Source organism: Onychostoma macrolepis, chromosome 05 (genome assembly GCF_012432095.1).
Source record: "Onychostoma macrolepis isolate SWU-2019 chromosome 05, ASM1243209v1, whole genome shotgun sequence".
NCBI classification, from domain to species: Eukaryota; Metazoa; Chordata; class Actinopteri; order Cypriniformes; family Cyprinidae; genus Onychostoma; species Onychostoma macrolepis.
Window position 1 is genome coordinate 8,885,709 of NC_081159.1, and position 20,295 is coordinate 8,906,003.

Consider the following 20,295-nt stretch of genomic DNA (forward strand, 5'->3'; position numbering starts at 1 on the left):
TGAAGCCGCCGGGTTTGCTTCAGGGAAAATTTATTTTTAAGAAGCTTCCCAATGGAAATCGGCAAGTCATTTCTGTCTCTACCTTACATGGTCGCGCTCTCTGTATCGCGCGCACAGCGGAGTTCCGCCCCGGTTCGCACACACACACACACACACACACACACACTCCACTCCTATTTGTAAATATTAAGCCGCAAAACGTCTATTTAAATATGACTTCTGTGACGTGTTAATGTATGGCGCAGACGCACGGGTTTGTTCACTACTCATTCAGAAGACCGCGCGACGCTTGCGGCGATATTAACGTCTGTCGTCTCCCTAAATGAGGACGTAAATACACGAACAACATCTCCAGAACTGCTCTGAGAGTCACTTCATGAGCATTCGAGCGTTTCATTTGAGAAAAACTATCCTCACGGCAACCCGTCAAAATAAAAGTTCGGTTTCACTTGAAGACATTGGGCAGAATGTAATAGGCTACTACTACTAAAACTATTAAAACCTTATCTTTAAGGAATAATCATACAATGTCTTCAATGTTATTATCAATATTAAATTCTTGATGACTGCTAGTTGTTTACTACTAGAACTTATTCTGATCTACTTGGCAGAATTCAAATGAGCCATTTTAATCTAGATTAATCTAGATTAATTCCAAGATTACAGTGAGATTAATCTAGATTAAAAAATTAATCTATGCCCACCACTAATATATATATATATATATATATATATATATATATATATATATATATATACACATACATATATATACTTATACATACATATGCTGGTCATATAATTAGAATATCATCAAAAAGTTGCTTTATTTCACTAATTCTATTCAAAAAGTGAAACTTGTATATTATATTCATTCATTACACACAGACTGATATATTTCAAATGTTTATTTCTTTTAATTTTGATGATTATAACTGACAACTAAGGAAAATCCCAAATTCGGTATCTCAGAAAATTAGAATATTGTGAAAAGGTTCAATATTGAAGACACCTGGTGCCACACTCTAATCAGCTAATTAACTCAAAACACCTGCAAAGGCCTTTAAATGGTCTCTCAGTCTAGTTCTGTAGGCTACACATTAATGGGGAAGACTGCTGACTTGACAGTTGTCCAAAAGACGACCATTGACAAGTTGCACAAGGAGGGCAAGACACAAAAGGTCATTGCAAAAGAGGCTGGCTGTTCACAGAGCTCTGTGTCCAAGCACATTAATAGAGAGGTGAAGGGAAAGGAAAAGATGCGGTAGAAAAAAGTGTGCAAACAATAGGGATAACCGCACCCTGGAGAGGATTGTGAAACAAAACCCATTCAAAAATGTGGGGGAGATTCACAAAGAGTGGACTGCAGCTGGAGTCAGTGCTTCAAGAACCACTACGCACAGACGTATGCAAGACATGGGTTTCAGCTGTCGCATTCCTTGTGTCAAGCCACTCTTGAACAACAGACAGCGTCAGAAGCGTCTCACCTGGGCTAAAGACAAAAAGGACTGGACTGCTGCTGAGTGGTCCAAAGTTATGTTCTTTGATGAAAGTAAATTTAGCATTTCCTTTGGAAATCAGGGTCCCAGACTCTGGAGGAAGAGAGGAGAGGCACACAATCCATGTTGCTTGAGGTCCAGTGTAAAGTTTCCACAGTCAGTGATGGTTTGGGGTGCCATGTCATCTGCTGGTGTTGGTCCACTGTGTTTTCTGAGGTCCAAGGTCAACGCAGCCATATACCAGGAAGTTTTAGAGCACTTCATGCTTCCTGCTGCTGACCAACTTTATGGAGATGCAGATTTCATTTGCCAACAGGACTTGGCACCTGCACATAGTGCCAAAGCAACCAGTATCTGGTTTAAGAACCATGGTATCCCTGTTCTTAATTGGCCAGCAAACTCGCCTGGTATTGTGAAGAGGAAGATGCGATATCCCAGACCCAACAATGCAGAAGAGCTGAAGGCCACTATCACAGCAACCTGGGCTTTCATAACACCTGAGCAGTGCCACAGACTGATCGACTCCATGCCACACCGCATTGCTGCAGTAATTCAGGCAAAAGGAGCCCCAACTAAGTATTGAGTGCTGTACATGCTCATACTTTTCATGTTCATACTTTTCAGTTGGCCAAGATTTCTAAAAATCCTTTCTTTGTATTGGTCTTAAGTAATATTCTAATTTTCTGAGATACTGAATTTGGGATTTTCCTTAGTTGTCAGTTATAATCATCAAAATCAAAAGAAATAAACATGTGAAATAAATCAGTCTGTGTGTAATGAATGAATATAATATACAAGTTTCACTTTTTGAATGGAATTAGTGAAATAAATCAACTTTTTGATGATATTCTAATTATATGACCAGCACCTGTATATATATATATAAAACTGACCTCACATGTTATAGATAAACATATATAATTGCTTGTCATAATCTATACTCACTATCATTTAGCTTGACTCTGTGGCTGTATGCTCTTTGTACTCCGAGAACAACAATGGCAATTGTTAAACACAGCAGTGAGTTTTTGCATAAAGCAAAAAAAAAAAAAACAATTTCGCCATGAAATCTTTTACTTTGTGTGAGTAGACTTTCAGTGGGTGGTAAAGAATGCTGCTTTTATGTATCAGAAAACACAATCCTTACAACATCCTTAATGAAAAAGAAACTACCACACTTTGCTTTTTAAGAAAGATAACACCAACTGAATGTAACAGTGCTTTATAAGTGCCTCTGGGATTTAGAATAGCTCTTATTATACACACATGCAGTGCGTGGTGCATTAGCTGTTGGAGCAGCGGGGCTGGGGGCATCACTCCAGGCTGCAGGGACCCCAGAATCTCCTCCAGAGCTTGAGGGAAGAAGGCACACTCTACCAAGCTCTGCACATTGCTGAAATCTACCGCTGGAATCTGAGTACAAGAGAAACAGCGAAAGAAAGACATAAAGGAAATAAGATGACTGATGATAATGTGTTCTCAGGGTCAGTGCCAAATGAGTGCATTCGGACATTTCCGCTTGAGAAACCAGTGGAGGCGCATTGCAATGTTTCTTTAATGGGTATGCCAATCATGAGCATACCGATCAAACGGATTTGCCTAAATCAGGTGACCTGGCTGTGATGAGCCCTGCGTTTATTACTCCTCTATGTGACACACAGGAAATTGAATGACCCGATCTTCTTGATGAGTCAAACACTCATTTTTGTACTTTGACAGCTTGTGTGTAGCAGATAGGTGTGTTGAAAAGTTTTTCACAGGTTTGAATACCTGAACTGGCAGGTTGGGTGTGTAGTAGCTGTAGAACTCTGGGACTGTCAAAAGCATTTTCTTCCGTTGCTGAAACGAGATGTCATGTAAGGTCATACTTTATAGAAATTACATTGATAACCGTGACAACTTTCTCATTTGTGCCCAAAATCCATCTGTGAAAGCCATAATTATGTTTCAAAATGATATATAAAAGTACCAGAATAAAAAGTGGATGAGGAGAATAAAAATATATTAGACCTCCATTATTATGATGTATTCTTTGAGCATTTTCTCCAATTCTTTTTGTGAAAGGTCATCAGTAACATCCATAGACTCAGTGACTGCAGCAGCATCAACGGCCATTTCACAGCTCACTTCTCCATCGAAGGACTCCAAATTACACGACCAGTTTAACTCTGAGCAAACATGCTACAAAAAAAAAGACAACAAATAAATCACCAATGGCAAATTCTGACGTTGAATGTAAAAAGTAAAAGCTGTCCAAATCAAATAAGCATTTTTTTTGTTTGCAAATAGACTATGAAAAGTTTGGGGTTGGTAAGAAGATTGGAAAGATATTTTTTTGAAAGAAAGCTCTCTGCTCTCCAAGGCTGCATTTATTTATTAAAATACAGTAACAATACAGCAGTATTGTGAAATATTACTACAACTGAATATTTTTAAAGTTTGAATGCACAAGAGACATTTAAAAAAAATTAAAAAAATATAGTCACTTTTAGTGAATTTAATGCTACTTCCTGAATAAAAGTATTAAGAAAAAAACATTACTGTTAATAGATTTTAGACTACATAATATTCTAATACGTCCAATTTAAAAAGCTGTGAGAGTAAAAAGGAATAGTTTACCCCAAAATATCATAATTTATTATGTTTATTATTCAGTGGAACTCAAGGAGATGTTTTGCAGAATGTTCATGCTGCTCTTTCCAATACAACATACTAGTGACATAGTGATCAAGTAAAAAAACACCAAAAAAGTATCAGATAATTAGTCTTGTCTGCAATATCCCAAAGCACTGTTTAGTGCCATGGCCATCAAACCTTTGCACTTCAAAAAACAGTGCACCAAGGTTCTATGTCCATAACATGCAGATTTTTATGAACAACTTTTATGGGACTTTTGTTGTTTGGCACTTGACAGTCAGTAGTCACTACATGTTCTGTTGTATGAAAAAAATTCTTCATTTTATGAAATGAAACAAGACAAAACAGCACAACAGGTTTGAAATGACATTATGGTGATTTAACAATGACAGATGTGTCACTTTTATAAACTATTTTTAAAAAAAAGCACATAATACTAAGAGTAAGTTACTTTACCCCAAAAAGATGTTCGGCTAGATAGCTGACACTATAGTGAGGGATTCTGCACTTCTCGCCTTTGTCTTTGGATGGATTTGTGGTTATCACGTGAGTTACATCATATGAAGTCGACCATTCTGTGATGACAACAGCTTTGCCTGCTTTTAATATCCTGCAAACAAAATGTGGTTTGTAAAAATTCCCATTAGCAGTTTCACCATGAGCCACCAAATAAACATCAAAACCATTTCTGAAGTTGTCACTGTGCACATCCTGACCTGACAAACACACTTCTCCTCGCTGGATCGTCAATGTCAATGAGCACTACCCAGTCCTACAGGTGGAGATGGGAAATGACAAACAAGTTTAATTTCTTTTAGCCGTTTTCTAAGTGAGTTAACTATATAATGACTTTCACCTGATAGGCTCCAGACACAGTGCCGTTAGACACCCTCTTTCTCCACGTTTTCAGTGGATTGGGTGTTTCAGGGGTCTGAGCTGTTAAGTTTAATTCATATGAAGCCTCTGAGAGCCACGCTTTTTGATTTACACTGTCCAGAACAAACTCTGGAGTGACTATCCACTTCCCTAAAACAGAAAGAAACCAAACAGATTCACTATTTCAGTTTAATTTATGCTTATGTGCTATTATTTTATTGCATGCATACTCGATTATAACAGTCAAATCTCAATATTACAGACCTCCAGCACAGGCTGCGATAAACTTTTCACTTGCTAAAGCTTTTCGGACGATGAGGTGAGTTGTTGCCTCCTTATAAACCTGGAACATAGAAACATGTGTCAATGAAATATTGCGAACTGTAAAGTGAAATAAAAAAAAAAATAAAAAAATCTCTTTTATCGGACATGTAAAGTCACCTTACTAATCTGGGCTACGTTTCCCAAAAGCATTGTAAGCCTAAGTTGATCGTACCTCCATTGGTTTCAATGAGTGTACGATGTACTTAAGCTTATGATGCTTTTGGGAAACGCAACCCTGGTCTTCAGCCTTACCGTGAGATTGTTTAGGAAACGGTCAAGAACTTGGAGGTTGAGTTTATTCTCATGAGGGTTTCAATTAGTAGAGAGAGCAATCTGTGACTATATTAAGATGGTATTGAGGGCAAGGACAAAATTACATGGTCCGAAATACACTGTAGCATCAAGAAGCAATTAGAGTAATTTTTCAGGGCTAATCACCAACACTTTATCATTTTCTACATGCACAGTAAGAAATGCTTGATGTCGTTGAAAGAGAGGCTTGTGTGAAATTAACTGTATTATTTAGCAGTGCACTTTTGAGTGGTTAAAAATATTGAATTACATTTTATAATATAGGTAGGTATTAATAGGTATATTAACTGTTATTTAAATATTTAAAACATAACATGCTTGTTAAATATTTCGCTTAATGTATGCTCTCATGTGTATTATTGTTATTATCAGTATTATTTTAATAAATTATGTTTGATATTTCGTATCTAATGCAAACACAGTCAAACACATTACATCTGATTAAACTCTCCAAATATTTTGGGGCCACTGTACAATATTTATACTTCATTATAAGGTTGTTAACTTGTTACAATAAGTAATATATGCTTACCATGGTAAAGGGTATGGATTTATGTGTCTTTAGTGCAGATACTTACAGAGCCCCCAAAATATATGCCCCCCAGCTTTCTGATGCCGTGGAGTAACTGTCTTTTCTGGGAATGATTCTTGATGCCAGACATTTGAAAGATGTATTTGTTGTCCACCATCCTAGTAAAAAATAAAAATAAATAAAAAACATATTATATGATATATATATATATATATATATATATACACACACACACACACACACATAATGAATAGCATTCAAATAGCATTACATCTATTGGTTGTTTACAAACACTAAAGAACAGAAGAATCGCAAGTAAAGTTGAATTTAGATTTGAATTAGATTGTGATTTTGACAGCTGCTGTATAACAAAATAAGATGCATACATAGTTTCTGTATCTTACCTGAAACTGAAAACTGTGAAATCACTCTGATATGATGAATTGTACAGTTTGATCTCGCTCTTACGACAACGGCGCGCCAAATGTCATCACTGACCATTTTATCGAGCGACACCATCAGTACTGTATATATAACACACACAAAACATGATTAATATGACGCTAACTGTGAGATTAGATGGATTAGATATTTCTTCCTTTCCTTGTTTCTGTCATTTCGCTTAGTTTAGTTGCACTTCAAAACTAGCGTACAGTGTGTTGCCTGACCACGGTACATTATTAGGGGTGACCAATATGTTCAGACTCACATAAATATTACTGTCCCTAACTTGAGGTGCATACACTTATAAAGAGTACTGAATAACAACCCAAATTAAAAGATAGATCATTTATGAAGTAAAAACAACGAATAAGGAGAATATTATAATGTTACCAAGTACACGCTCCCCCCCTTTTCTTTGTGATACTCTGTTCCGTAACACGGAAATACTGATATGCTTCCGGTTGGTTGTCAGAGACGCTTTTCGCTTAAGAATCACAACAGTCTGTCACCACACGTGTTTATAAACAAACGGATGCGACGGCTGAACAGTTAATACATTCGTCTTCGTAAGCGAGCTTGACAGAATGTTATTTAATCATCAGAAAGCCTTTTAATCTTATACGACACTATTGTCTGCAATCTTATGTTGTGGATCGATATAAATGACAGAAAAACACTATTTCTTACATTCCCATTAAAACACTCGCAGTTTCCTTCCATTAGTGCTGTCTCAGAGTGTGAGATTGTCCATGTGCTATATTTACTCGACACTATTAGACTCATGCTTTTAGATTTGATTGCAAAAGTAAACGCCTCTCAGATCATTTAGGTCATTTCACTGCAATGAAAAGTAAAGATTTGGGAAGAAATGCACCTGACAAGTCTGATTGGATTTTAGCCCTGGCAGTCCTTCATTGCTGTTGCATTTAATGTGATGAAGAGCCCCTGAAACCTCAGCGTGAAAAGGTACTGTGTACTTTGCCTTAACCTCAGTGTTTAGTAGTATTTATTTACTGGTGTGTGTGGAGTGATAATGGACTTGGACCATCAGTGGTGATGTAGTACAATAGTGAAATGCTTTGAAAGAACCGCCCTTTATATATGCACTTATGTGTGCTATCAAAGAGCTGGGTTGTTGACATGAAATGCTTTTGGGAAGTGATGTGATTTGGTGTTACATGCTGTAGTTCTATTTTAACAGCGTTTTGCTAACTCCTTTATAGTTATTATGAATGCAGATTTTATTAATTGAAAGATTTCTTATGCTCACAAAGCCTACATTTATTTGATCAAAAATACAGTACAAACCATATTATTGTAAAATATTAGCACTGTTACTTACTTATTAATTTAATATATTTTGAAATGTAATTTATTAATGTGATGGCAAAGCTGGCCATTTTCAGCAGCCATTACTTCAAATTGTGTAGCATGATCCTTCATAAATCATTGTAATGTGCTGATTTGTTATTTTTAAAACAGTTGTGCTGCTTAATATTTTTGTGGAAATTGTGGTACTTTTTTCATGATTCTTTGATGAATAGAAAGTTTAAAATAACTGTATTTATTTGCCCAACTCAATCCAATCTGCTGAGTCCTTAGCCATCTTCAAGAATCGGCTAAAAACACATCTCTTCCATCTTTATTTGACCCTCTAACTCTAGCACTCTCTATTCTAATTCTATTCTTTGAAAAACTAACACTAGCTTCGCTATTCTTTTTATTCTGTTTGTATTGTATTTGTTTTATTTTTATTTATTATACAATTAACAAAAAGCAAAAAAAAAAAAAGGCCTCTAACACTAGCTTGCTCTATTCTTTTTCTATTCTATCTGTTTTCTTTTAATTTATTATATAATTAAAAAAAAAAAAAAAAAAAAAACCTTGCTACGTGTACTGCTTTAGGCAAACTGAGACTTGTTATAGCACTTGCATATCATTGCAAGTGCTCAGTGTGGAAAGGTCTGAAAGCCATCACTAACTACAAGATGTCATCCCCTAGCACTGAGTTGAATCAACAACTTGCTGAAGACCTGCATGAGTTTTATTGTAGATTTGAAACCCCCCACACCTGTCCTGACCATCTCTCTACACAACACCTCCAGCAACCCCCCTCTCCCCCCTCCTGCACTTCAGATCAGTGAAGAAGATGTGCGCCAGGTCTTCAGAAAGAACAAGAGAAGAAAGGCACCAGGCCCAGACGGTGTCACACCAGCCTGTCTGAAAACCTGTGCTGACAAGCTGGCCCCCATCTTTTCACAGATCGTCAATAGATCTCTGGAGTTGTGTGAAGTCCCTTCCTGCTTCAAACACTCCACCATCATCCCCGTTCCAAAGAAACCCAAGATAACAGGACTTAATGACTACAGACCTGTGGCACTAACGTCTGTCGTCATGAAGTCGTTCGAAAAACTGGTTCTGGCTTATCTGAAGGACATCACTGGACCCTTACTGGACCCCCTGCAGTTTGCTTACCGAGCAAACAGGTCTGTGGATGATGCAGTCAACATGGGACTACACTTTATCCTGCACCATCTGGACAAATCAGGGACTTATGTGAGGATCTTGTTTGTGGACATTAGTTCAGCCTTCAACACCATCATTCCAACACTCCTCCAGACCAAACTAACCCAGCTCTCTGTCCCTAACTCTATCTATCAGTGGATCACCAGCTTTCTGACAGATAGGCAGTAGCTAGTGAGACTGGGGAAATTCATGTCAAATAGCCGCTCCACCAACACTGGTGCCCCTCAGGGTTGCGTCCTCTCTCCACTGCTCTTCTCCCTGTACACCAACGACTGCACCTCTAAAGATCCCTCTGTCAAGCTCCTGAAGTTCGCAGACGACACTACAGTCATCGGTCTCATCCAGGACGGTGACGAGTCTGCTTACAAACAGGAGGTTGAGCAGCTGGCTGTCTGGTGCAGTCAACCTGGAGCTGGAGCTGAACAACCTGGAGCTGAACACGCTCAAAACAGTGCAGATGATCATGAACTTCAGGAGAAACCCCCCTGCACTCTCCCTACTCACCATCATAGACAGCACTGTGGCTGCAGTGGAGACATTCAAGTTCCTGGGATCCATCGTCTCTCAGGACCTGAAGTGGGACATTCACATCGACTCCATTGTAAAAAAGGCCCAACAAAGGTTGTACTTCCTTCGCTAGCTGAGGAAGTTTAACCTGCAACATGAGCTGCTGAAACAGTTCTACTCAGCCGTCATTGAGTCTGTTCTGTGCACATCAATAACTGTCTAGTTTGGTTCAGCTACAAAATCTAGACTACAGAGAATGGTTCGGACTGCTGAAAGGATTATTGGTGCTCCCCTTCCCACCCTCCAAGAACTGTATACATCCAGAGTGAGGAAAAGGGCTCAGAAAATCACTCTGGATCCCTCACATCCAAGTTATCCCCTTGCCAATAAAGCTCTTTCTGATTCTGATTCCGATTGCTCTTTTGTTGATTTTGATTGCTTCCATTATCTTCATTTGTAAGTCGCTTTGGATAAAAGCGTCTGCTAAACGACTAAATGTGAATGTAAATAGAAATCTTTTGTAACATTATAAATATCTTTACTATCACTTTTAATCAATTTAACTCATCATTGCTGAATAAAAGTATAAAAACATATCGACCCCAAACATTTGTAGTGCAGGCTTGTTAGAATTGATAGTTTTGATTTTGTCTCTAGTTCTAGTTTGTTTCTATACTTTTGTTTCTAGATTTTACTGTGTAAATGGGTCTCTGAGCTTGACATTTTTTATGCTTAGCTAAAATTGGAAGTGGACATATCTAATATACCTTTTTTTACGACTTTAAATCTATGTATATGACCCTGCAATCAAGTAAAAATCATATTTTAACTACCCATCAGACCAACTGTGATTGATTGAATAAATAAATAAATGTGAATTTTGAATAGGCTATCGACATGAATGAATATGCTCTGCAATGAAATGTGTCCATTTCAGTCTGCTTAAACAACCTGATTTCTAGCTCTTGAAAATTAAGTGTTGTTGGATGACATTGAGAAAAAAAAACTGGCGAGTGGTTACCATGGTAGCCTTTATTTAATGAATCATAACAGTAATTGTGAACATAAATTGCATTAAATTTCCTATATATGAAGGTGACTTTTTTTCTTTCTTTTCTTTTTTTTTTTTTTTTTTTTGTACTACTGCAGCTCTGTCATGTTCTAGCTCCTGACATATTCTGACAAATTCAGCTGAAACTGAAATGCAGTGGAAACTTTTGAATACAGTAGTTCACATGTTAGCCAAAAATTGTGAAGTATAGTGAAAATATTGTCATAACCATTCCAGGACAAGTTCAGGAAAAGTCATCCGGCAAAAAAACAACAACAGTAAACACAGACTGGATGTATTCCCCTGGAACTTTTTTCTTTCTTTCTTGCATTCATTCTTTTTTCACATTCACCTGTGTTTTATGAATATTGCACACTTTTGCTTGTCTCAACCAACCAACAAACACAACATTCACACTATTTTGGAGTAAAACAATATACTTCTTTAATACATTAAATATCCCAAAAGCTTTATTTAAGAGTTTTGGGAGCTAGAACATGATAAGAAAACCTTTTTCGACAGTTTTAAAGCAGAGGCACTGGCTGCTAAATATTTCACACTGCTACCTCCATTCTGAGCGTAGAGCAGTTTGTAAGGGTAGACATGCGGAGAAATACTAGTGTGTCTTTAAGTGTCGAGAGAATACATCTGCCCCAGCTCTTTCTCTCTCACACACACACACGTATGCACAGCACCAGCTCTCTTCCTTGTGTGGCAGCTTTCAGAACTACTCTGGGACTCCACAACATTTGAGTTCAAAATAGATAACAAGACAAAGGAAATGGAGGGTGCATCTGCCTAATTGGGCCCTATGTGGTGACAGCATGAACCTGACACTTTTCCCACTACTCTCATGTGGATGAGACACGGGCGATGATGCACATCCCTTTGTAACATCGGCTACACACACGCGTGCGCGCACAGACATTGACGCAGTCGGTCCCAGTGTAATTACACTGTTCAGTTCCTAATCCTGTGTCTTAAAAACCTACACAAGTCACTCTCTCTCTCTTCACTCTTTCCCCTCAGACAGTAGTCGAGGCTTGAAAAGAGTTTAGAAAATAATAACACGCGAGCTTAACTGCGGAGTCTGTCAAGTGAGGGAAATAATATTTGTCCAGCTGGACAGCCTTTGCCTTTGTGCGGGCTAAATTAATGTTGAGATTTCTGTCTGCGCGAGGAGAAAGGGCTGTCGTGTCGGAGAGGAAGTGCGAGCTGTTTGGTGTTTGACAGGGATTATTAAAATCAGCCCAGATGAAGGGGAGAGGGGCGCCAGCAAAGCCAAATTGACACTGACACTCTCCATTACACTCCACTTGACTTGCGATGACGACGTTGATACAGTCTCTCTCTCTAGCGCGTGCTGGATCTGTGTGAGACTTGAACGTTGAGGGCTTTATAGCAATCTGAGGCCAGATGGATTGTTTATTTAAAGCGAGGGCAAGAAGATGTGTCAGTCTATATCCCGCCGGTGTCTGGTAATACCGCAAGGCCTTTCTTTCTTTCCGATATGCATGTATTACCACCGAGCTGTACTGTAAATTGAATGGCACTCCAGCTTGACACAGAGAGGGGAGGCGGATAGATGAAAAGCAATGGATTGAGGCTAGAAATATTTATGGCAGATGATAACTAGCGCCTTGTTCCAGCTGCGCTTTGACGCGCAAAGATCTTGTTGGAGGTGAAATCAAATCATTTCGTGTAAGGGGGCCATCATGTGTGTTCGAGGACACATTTCATCAAAAATAAAGGCTTCCCTTTTCAAGCTTACATTTGATCCCATTCAGACAAATGCAGTACACAAGCAGACATTGATTATTTCTTTCCACTTCTTTTCATTTTACTGGCAATGGCTGTCCCCAAAGTAGGTTATGGTGCCCACAATAGATGTGAAATGGAGCTGTACAGAGATGTATTTTACCCAATACAGTCATTTGCTGCAGGAGAAACTCTTCTGTACCTTTGTTCATTTCACTTGGGTTGCCAGATCACACTGAAAGAAGTCCAACTTTCCTTGCCTAAAAGTCTCTTATGCTTTTATTTTGGGGTGGTTTTATAAGTCATGATGAGAGAAACTTACATAAAACAAAAAATAAATACTGATTATATGAATGGTAATGAATAAATGTCTTTGGCATCTTTTGGCAAAAAAAGTCTTGGAAAAAAATGAAATCTGGGGCAAAATGTTAAATTATGCTAAAGAACCCAGGCATTAACAATCCCAAAGATGTAACTACTGTATATTCTGGAAAAAAAGCCCCAAAATGCAAACTGTGACTTTCCAAATTTATATCCAGCTTTATGAAGTCACAAGCCTTAAAAGTCTGTTGAAGTATTTTTGCAGCTGATGAATGATGAAGCATTGACAGCCAATCAGAATCCATCCTGTTTTAAAGAACTGGAGTATTTACAGTGGCAGACGACATAAGAGCAGTGCATGCTTATAATCAGCAGAATGATTATTAAAGGGCCGTTCACACTAAGTATAACAGGAACTATACAGTTTTAAAAATTGCTTTAAGTCAGAATACACCTGGATTTGAAGAGCTAACGGCAGAAGACAAAACTGCAGCACAGTATAATAAAAAAATAATAACAAACAACATTTGGTCATCATTGGTTTGGACACTAATATAGATGTTATATATATATATATATATATATATATATATATATATATATATATATATATATATATATATATATATATATATATATATATATTTATAGTTATCATTCTTAGTGTGGATGAGCCTTTAGTCACGTATAATAAGTGGACATGGCAACACTGATCCTAATTCAAAACAAAATGGTAAATAGTCTTCCTTAAACAGAGCTGAAGAGCTGCATTTACCTCATGTTCTAAATGTATGTAAATATGAGGACTGAAGTATGTTTTTAAAGTAGGAAAGAAATGTATAAAGTTTCACCAGTGTTTCGTTGTTTTGCAGGGAAGAGATGGACTGGCAAGGTGACTTCCTGCATGACCATGCATTTGTGGAGCTGCAGGTGGAAGGAATCCCCAGTGAGGTGGACATCCAAAACCTCATCAGAGACACAGAGGAGAAACTCCGACTTAACGCCAGCAGGTCAGTAGCCTAGAGGACTCGCAAAAAAAAAAAAAAAATTTTTTTTTTTTTTTTTTGAACGATAGTGTAGATTATTTGTGTTTGCAAGGCATAATAGCAGATGTTGTTTGCTGTGATGTGCTGAACGTTGTTTTATGTAGATGAAGTTTTGTTGAAACTGCCAGAGTGATTTTGTTTATGGATTGAAATGGATAAATGATCAACAAATCAGTAATGTTTTACACTAGGCCTATATGTCATTTTTAGGTCTGTGTGTTTGTATTACAGCAATGTTGCATATTTTATAGAATAAAAGCTGTCTATGCTCAATCCTGAGATACTAAGAAAAAAAATGATTATGGATTATGCCATTTACTGTTATACAGGGAATACAGCCCTTCATCTCAAACACATAAACACACAACTTGTTGGTTTTTAATGGACTGACCCATTCAAAATGAGACAGTCTCAGTTTGTATTGATCCTCCATGTGCTTCAGTTTTAAAGGTGCTGGTTCTTTAGAAGATTATTGATCACCCTGATATAAAATGCATCAATATTTTAATATATATGACCAACAATATATGACCAAGGTGTTTGTACTACAAGGATATTGTATGAATTGCTACTCTCAGCACTGTTGGATGAGACATAAAATTGTATAGGCAAATATATTAAGCACAAGGATTTTTTTGTCATGTAGGAGATGCAACTGCAGGGCGGTAGCAGTTGTTTATTGCTTGAGTGGACATTGTATAGCGCTTCATTTTCAGAGCTATTATTTCCACAGAAGCTTCCTCCAGTGTCGGTAATCCTAACATTGAGACCACATGATTAATTGAGGGTTGATGAATAGCATGCCACTTCATCTGAAATCAATGAACTTAAACACATTCTGAATGCAAGCTTGCAGCTAGACGTCCTTTTTTCCATTTTGATGGAAGGTTGTGGTATTATCAGATATTGAGGTTTTGTTGTCGGTGAAGGACATGTTGACGAGCACCCCTGAACTTGTTTCTCTCGCTCTGTTTTAATTCGCAATCCTTTTACGCTGATAATGCACCTCAGATTCTCACCTGCATCGGTAGTTTTGGAGGACATGCTTCTCACGACTAGATTTCTGTTTGTTCTCCTGATCCTTCCCCGTCTACCTCATCCTTTTGCTCCCTCCCTGATGGCACCTCTTTCCATTGTGCCGCCGGTTTCGAAAAAATCTATCTCTGCCATGCTTTTATCCTTTATGTTGCTCTGAGGACACGCGCAGACCAGAAGGGTCTACGCTAAATGTGTTGTGCGTGAACAAAGGCGGTCTTACTCCCCCCTGCCATTAGACACACGTTCTCATTCCTGTCTGTCCAGCCTCTCTCCTCTCCAAATGGGAAAGTAATAATTGAAGATTCCACATCTTGAAACGAAAACCCTTGTGTGGGTAATTCAAGGATTATTACTGAAGGCCGAGACAGTTTTTCTGCCTCTCTAAGCATTAAAGGGTTATTTTGTGTTCTTGGAGAAAGATGGAAGATGGGAACCATTATAAGAACAAAGAACCCGGATAATAGAGAATTGTGCCTAGGAGAAGGAGAAGGAGAAAGAGAAAGGGAGGGCGGGAAGGGTGTAGATCCAGTGGTCAGTCCAAGCCGATGTGGATGGACGTGGGCGACAACTTCACCCTTTTCCGTGACCTCCTCTGGGGTGGGCCAAAGCTGTGCTCTACACCTGCTACCTAATCCACTTATCTTAGTACAAACCCAAGAAAAGCACGGGAAACCGGAGAATTCGCGGCTGCCCACCTCATTTCTCGGTCCTAACCCATTTATGGGTCAACGAGACAAGCCGCCTCCTCTTGGCTCTAGGATGTCGGAGATTTGCCTAAGAGCCACTTCCTAATTGAAGGAGATTAAGATAGCCTGTCAAACAGCCTCGAATCTCCCAAATTGAAACGCTGTTATCCATTAAGCTTCATCAAATCGGACACTCGGGGAGGCCACCGGCAGTACGCCGGCCCCTAATGAAGTGTCAGCCATAGTCCACAGACAGGAGGCCGGGCTTCGGATTTCAACCCGGCTTATGGAAGATAGCCGCAGCGGCATGCCAATTTACCTCGTGTGTGCGTCCTGACAAATAACCCATTGGAGGTTTGGCATCGGAGGAGGCTAAGCAGGCCAGATCTGGAGTCGGCGGGATCCACTTTCACGGGTCTCATTGGGTCCGGCATATTCAGGGAAAGAGAGGCCTTCTTTGATAGCTCCCAGATAGGCTATTTGTTTCCTGGGCACATGACTTGGTGCTCACTGAAGCTGGGGCTTATTTGAAAGAGATCTTTTCCTCTCCCTCCCTCTCACCCTGCTATTTCCTTCTCCGCTTCACTCTCCTGGAGCGCGACAGCCCACCCACACTAAATTAATTTTGACAAGGAACTTAAGATAACGTCAAAGCGCTGACTAATCAGTGTATTGGGTTTCTGTAAGGCAGAGAGCTGTGAAACATGCCATCATATTTAATAAAAGACTCCCGTTGCCTCTCTCTTTCTTTCTAGTCCTCTTGTTCTCCCCCCGCACCCTCTCGCTCTCTCTTTACCTGGTCTGTCATGTCTGGTTTGTGCGGATTTGAAAAACAATTACAGTTTTTGGAAGCGTGATTGGCAGACAGGGAGGAAGCAGAGAATGAGGCTTAAGGGAGCTTTCGCTAGTCTCTGCGCTCAGGGTTTTGTGTGGAGCTGGTCTCCCTGAAATTCCTTTCAACTTCTCCTTTTGTTGTTGTTTGATTTAAAGGGTAGATTAATCAGGAATTTTTTGTGGCTGTTGACGGTTTTTTTGGCTTTAGTCGGTGTGTTTCTCTGAGATGCTCTCTCTCTCTGTGTCTGCTTCTGTTTGTTCTTTCTTGTTGTGTGTGGCTGTCCGAGTCTGTGAAAATCGTGTTATTGGATCTGATGAATCTGGAGGGGGTTAGCACACCTCTTCAGGTGAGGTCAGATGATAGGGCGCTTTGTCTTCACTTAGTCTTTTTCACAGTGAGATATGACCGTATACCTATTTTTTTTATTTATTGAGGTATAGAGATTTCATATAGGTGCCTCAGTGTATTTACCTTTAATTAGTTGTATTTAATTATATCTCATATTTGTGAAATGTTCATATTCTTAGGTACATCGTTAAATAGCAATGAATCAAAACAAATGAACAGTGCTTCATTTCATATATTATATCATGTGTCATCAAGTATTATGCTCTTTATACCATGAATGGGTAAATAGTACAATGTATTTTACTGCGGTTAGTACATATGGAGAAAAAAAAAATAAGGCAGTGGTTCCCAACTAGTGGACTGCAACAAACAGTGCATACATGCATAGTTAGGATAGATGCTTCTCCTATAGTTTGTTAATATTTTAAATAAGTGAAATTACATCATATTTAATATTAAATAAATGTTTGTGTTTTTGATTTTTTTTAAAGTTATTATTATTTTATAAAATCAGCAATTTTGGTGCTGTTTTGAGTCGTGACTTGATGTCTGATTTTTTTGTTTTGTTTTGTTTTACTTTACTTTGTTTTGCTTTGACAGTGGTCTAGGTCTTTATACTGACACTTACTGGTATGGATGCAGCATAACAGGGAAGTTTTTGCCTCACAATTCCACTGTATTCGTCTGGTCAGAGGAGAACTGGCCCCCCGACTGAGCCTGGTTTCTCCCAAGGTTTTTTTTTTCTCCATTCTGTCACAGAAGGAGTTTTGGTTCCTTGCCACTGTTGCCTCTGGCTTGCTCAGTTGGGGACACTTAATTTCTAGCGATTATCGCCGATTTGATTGCACAGATACTATTTAAACTAAACTGAGCCAGACAATGACATCTCTGAATTCAATAATGAAATGCCTTTAACTGATAATTGAGTGTTTAATCTTATCATTATACATTACTGACACTATCCTCCAATTTGATACTGTTAAGTGCTTTGACACAATCTTTATTGTTAAAAGCAACATAAAAATAAAGGTGACTTGACTTGACTGTAGACTTTTCCGTATATGCATATGTAGTCGACTATGATTAGTATCCAATAAAAGGCGAGCTCCCAATGTGTCAGCGACCATGAGAAGGAATTAAACCGCCTGTTCTAGGATGATTGGAGTTTTAAAATTTTTCAAAAATAATATATATTTTTTTCTTTTAGTTTAAAATATATTTAGGACGGAGGGAAAAAAAATATTTAGTGCACTTAATGTATAATGCTTTATATATGCAGACTTTATTAAAAGTGTTGCCAAAATTTCCCCAAAAGCTCATTTAGTCTGATTGTATTTATTTTTAGAAAAAAAGTAATTCATTTCGAACCCATAATCTATTCATATGTGAAGCATGTCCCTTAAATATTTATTGTTGCAATGTGAAACTCTGACACATCATCAGTGGCAGCCGGGCAGAAGTTTGACAGCAGCTGCCCCTTTGATTGATGCCAGTCCTCATGAGTGCTCAGACCAACACTGTCCGTGACTTGCCTTCAGTGATCGCTGACCCCATCCAGCGCCGATACACAGAGGATTACGCAGGCGTTGGCCAATGGCAGGAGTGTGTGCGGATGAGAGATGGGACTTTTATGAAGTTTTAGCATTGTGTGGCTGCACAGATGGAAGCTCGTTTAGACCCTGCTGTTTGAGCAGAGTCCTGGGGTGACGCCTGGCTCAGCACCGGCTCTGAGCACAAATCCTTATTTTATTAGAAACATTAAACAGACTTAGTCAGTATATCTGCCTTTCTGCTAGCTCTGGATGGCTACACTTAACTAATGTATAAGAGCTAAGCTGAGCGATATCCTTGAGTTAACAACGTTCACAGAAAACACAGAGGAGCAAATAATTGTCATGAACTTGTTCAGAACACCCGAACACAATAGTTCACACACAACTTCTTAAAATATACCAAAGTGGTAAACAAACTCTAAAAGTGAAGTAAATCCGCACATTTAAATACAATTTGGCTGCTTTCGTCAACACGGGTCGACTATAAGTGGAATTTCATCACTATAAAAGGGCAGTTCTGTTTGTGTGTCTGTGTCGACAGCATCTTTAGTGTGTAAAACAGAATTTTTATGTTCCCTGTTAGCGCTTGTGTTTTTACAGCGAGCTTTAGGCTGTTCATTAAACAGAATGGGAAGATTTGCTTTTCCAGCACAGTCTGTCAGCACCTTCATGTCCTCTCGTCACACATATTTCCTTTTTACTACAAAAAGAGACATATTTGTTGGATTCCTGTCGGCAACCTTGCATTTTAACCAACGAAAAGAGCCCTCTTCATCTTTGCTTTCTACATTATTCAGCTGCATATCGTTAAAATTAACAGCCCTTTATGTTCACTTTATGTTTGCTCTCTTTTTTCGAGGAAGTAAAACTGTGTCAGGTTTAAATGGAATTTAATAAGCTGCCATTCGAAGGCATCTGGACTCCTGCATAGCCGTAGTGTTTACAGCAGTGCTTTATGTCGCTTTGTAAGAGAAGTGTCTGTTTCAGATGCCGTGTGTGTGCGTATGTACCTGTATGGCTTTACGGCTTTGTGTCATGTCTCATTTTTCACGGATAGAAGGAGACAGAAGTGCTGATGCCGTGTGGTTATGAGGAAGATCGGCTCATCCTGTGTCGTTGAGAGAGATGTGCCACATGCCGAAACACGCACACACAACTGATATATTGATGTCTGTGTTCATTAGTCCCGAATGTGGCTGATATCAGCTGTAGAGTGACGGTAACCGGAGTGCACTTGAGTTTAAAGGGACAGCTCGCATGTAACACATTGTGAAGGTGCATAAAAATAACTTCAACGCTAAAAGTTAATTGTAATTCAACTGCGCAATATGAAGTCAGACAAAGATTCTCTAAACAGGATGTCCATGTTGTGTCTATTTTTCTTTGACATTTTACTGATAGAAAAAGTGGATCACACAAAGCAGGCAGTTTTCAAACTTCAGAATGTGTAGGAACCACAGCTGTAATTGCCCCAGCAGAACCCCACAGAAAAAGCTTCGTTAGCAATATTAGATATTGTTGGCAATATGTTCATGCTGTCTGGTATCATTGAGAATGCAACCCTCCCTGCCCTGTTTAACACATTTTAGCATGTTTTTAATTCATTAAATTTTTTTTTTTTTTTTTCCAATATTTTATTATTATTTTTTTTTCATTCAAACTTCTGCATATTTCATCCACATAAAAGTTCAGAGCGTGTGGGCCTAGTTTTGAGGACTTGCTTATCACAATTGTGTGTAGATATGTAAATTAGAAAAAAAGCTTCCAACTTTTTTTCTTAGCCTTTTCTGTATACCGATGCCACATGGCCATTATGTATGTGTGTGTGTATGTATGTATGTATGTGGGGGTCAGCAAACAAGTATGCAGGGCAGGTAAAACTCTGAACTACTGACCTAAATGAGTCAACAGGACAAATCATTAGTATTTTAATATTCCTATACGTTGATTTAGTGCCATTAAGCAGCGGAAAGTAAATCACTGACACTGACGACTTTTATGC

General features: G+C 38.6%; 2 protein-coding genes across 4 annotated transcripts in view; one reads left to right on the plus strand and one right to left on the minus strand.

Moving 5' to 3' along the window:
* Positions 1–7,049, minus strand: part of slf1 (SMC5-SMC6 complex localization factor 1) — a 37,481-nt gene extending 30,432 nt beyond the window's left edge. The window contains exons 1-10 of the mRNA XM_058775042.1: positions 7,015–7,049; positions 6,585–6,704; positions 6,227–6,338; positions 5,277–5,355; positions 4,993–5,162; positions 4,853–4,908; positions 4,593–4,746; positions 3,510–3,680; positions 3,270–3,338; positions 2,766–2,912 (exon numbers count right to left, since the gene is read on the minus strand). Coding sequence (XP_058631025.1) covers positions 2,766–2,912; positions 3,270–3,338; positions 3,510–3,680; positions 4,593–4,746; positions 4,853–4,908; positions 4,993–5,162; positions 5,277–5,355; positions 6,227–6,337 — 957 coding nt within the window. The 5' untranslated portion in view covers position 6,338; positions 6,585–6,704; positions 7,015–7,049. The remainder of the gene's footprint in view (positions 1–2,765; positions 2,913–3,269; positions 3,339–3,509; positions 3,681–4,592; positions 4,747–4,852; positions 4,909–4,992; positions 5,163–5,276; positions 5,356–6,226; positions 6,339–6,584; positions 6,705–7,014) is intronic.
* A 65-nt stretch (positions 7,050–7,114) lies between these two features.
* Positions 7,115–20,295, plus strand: part of kiaa0825 (KIAA0825 ortholog) — a 131,845-nt gene continuing 118,664 nt past the window's right edge. For all 3 annotated transcript variants that reach the window (XM_058775049.1, XM_058775050.1, XM_058775051.1), the window contains exons 1-2: positions 7,115–7,590; positions 13,660–13,797. In XM_058775049.1, the coding sequence (XP_058631032.1) occupies positions 13,667–13,797 (131 nt within the window). In that variant the 5' untranslated portion in view covers positions 7,115–7,590; positions 13,660–13,666. The remainder of the gene's footprint in view (positions 7,591–13,659; positions 13,798–20,295) is intronic.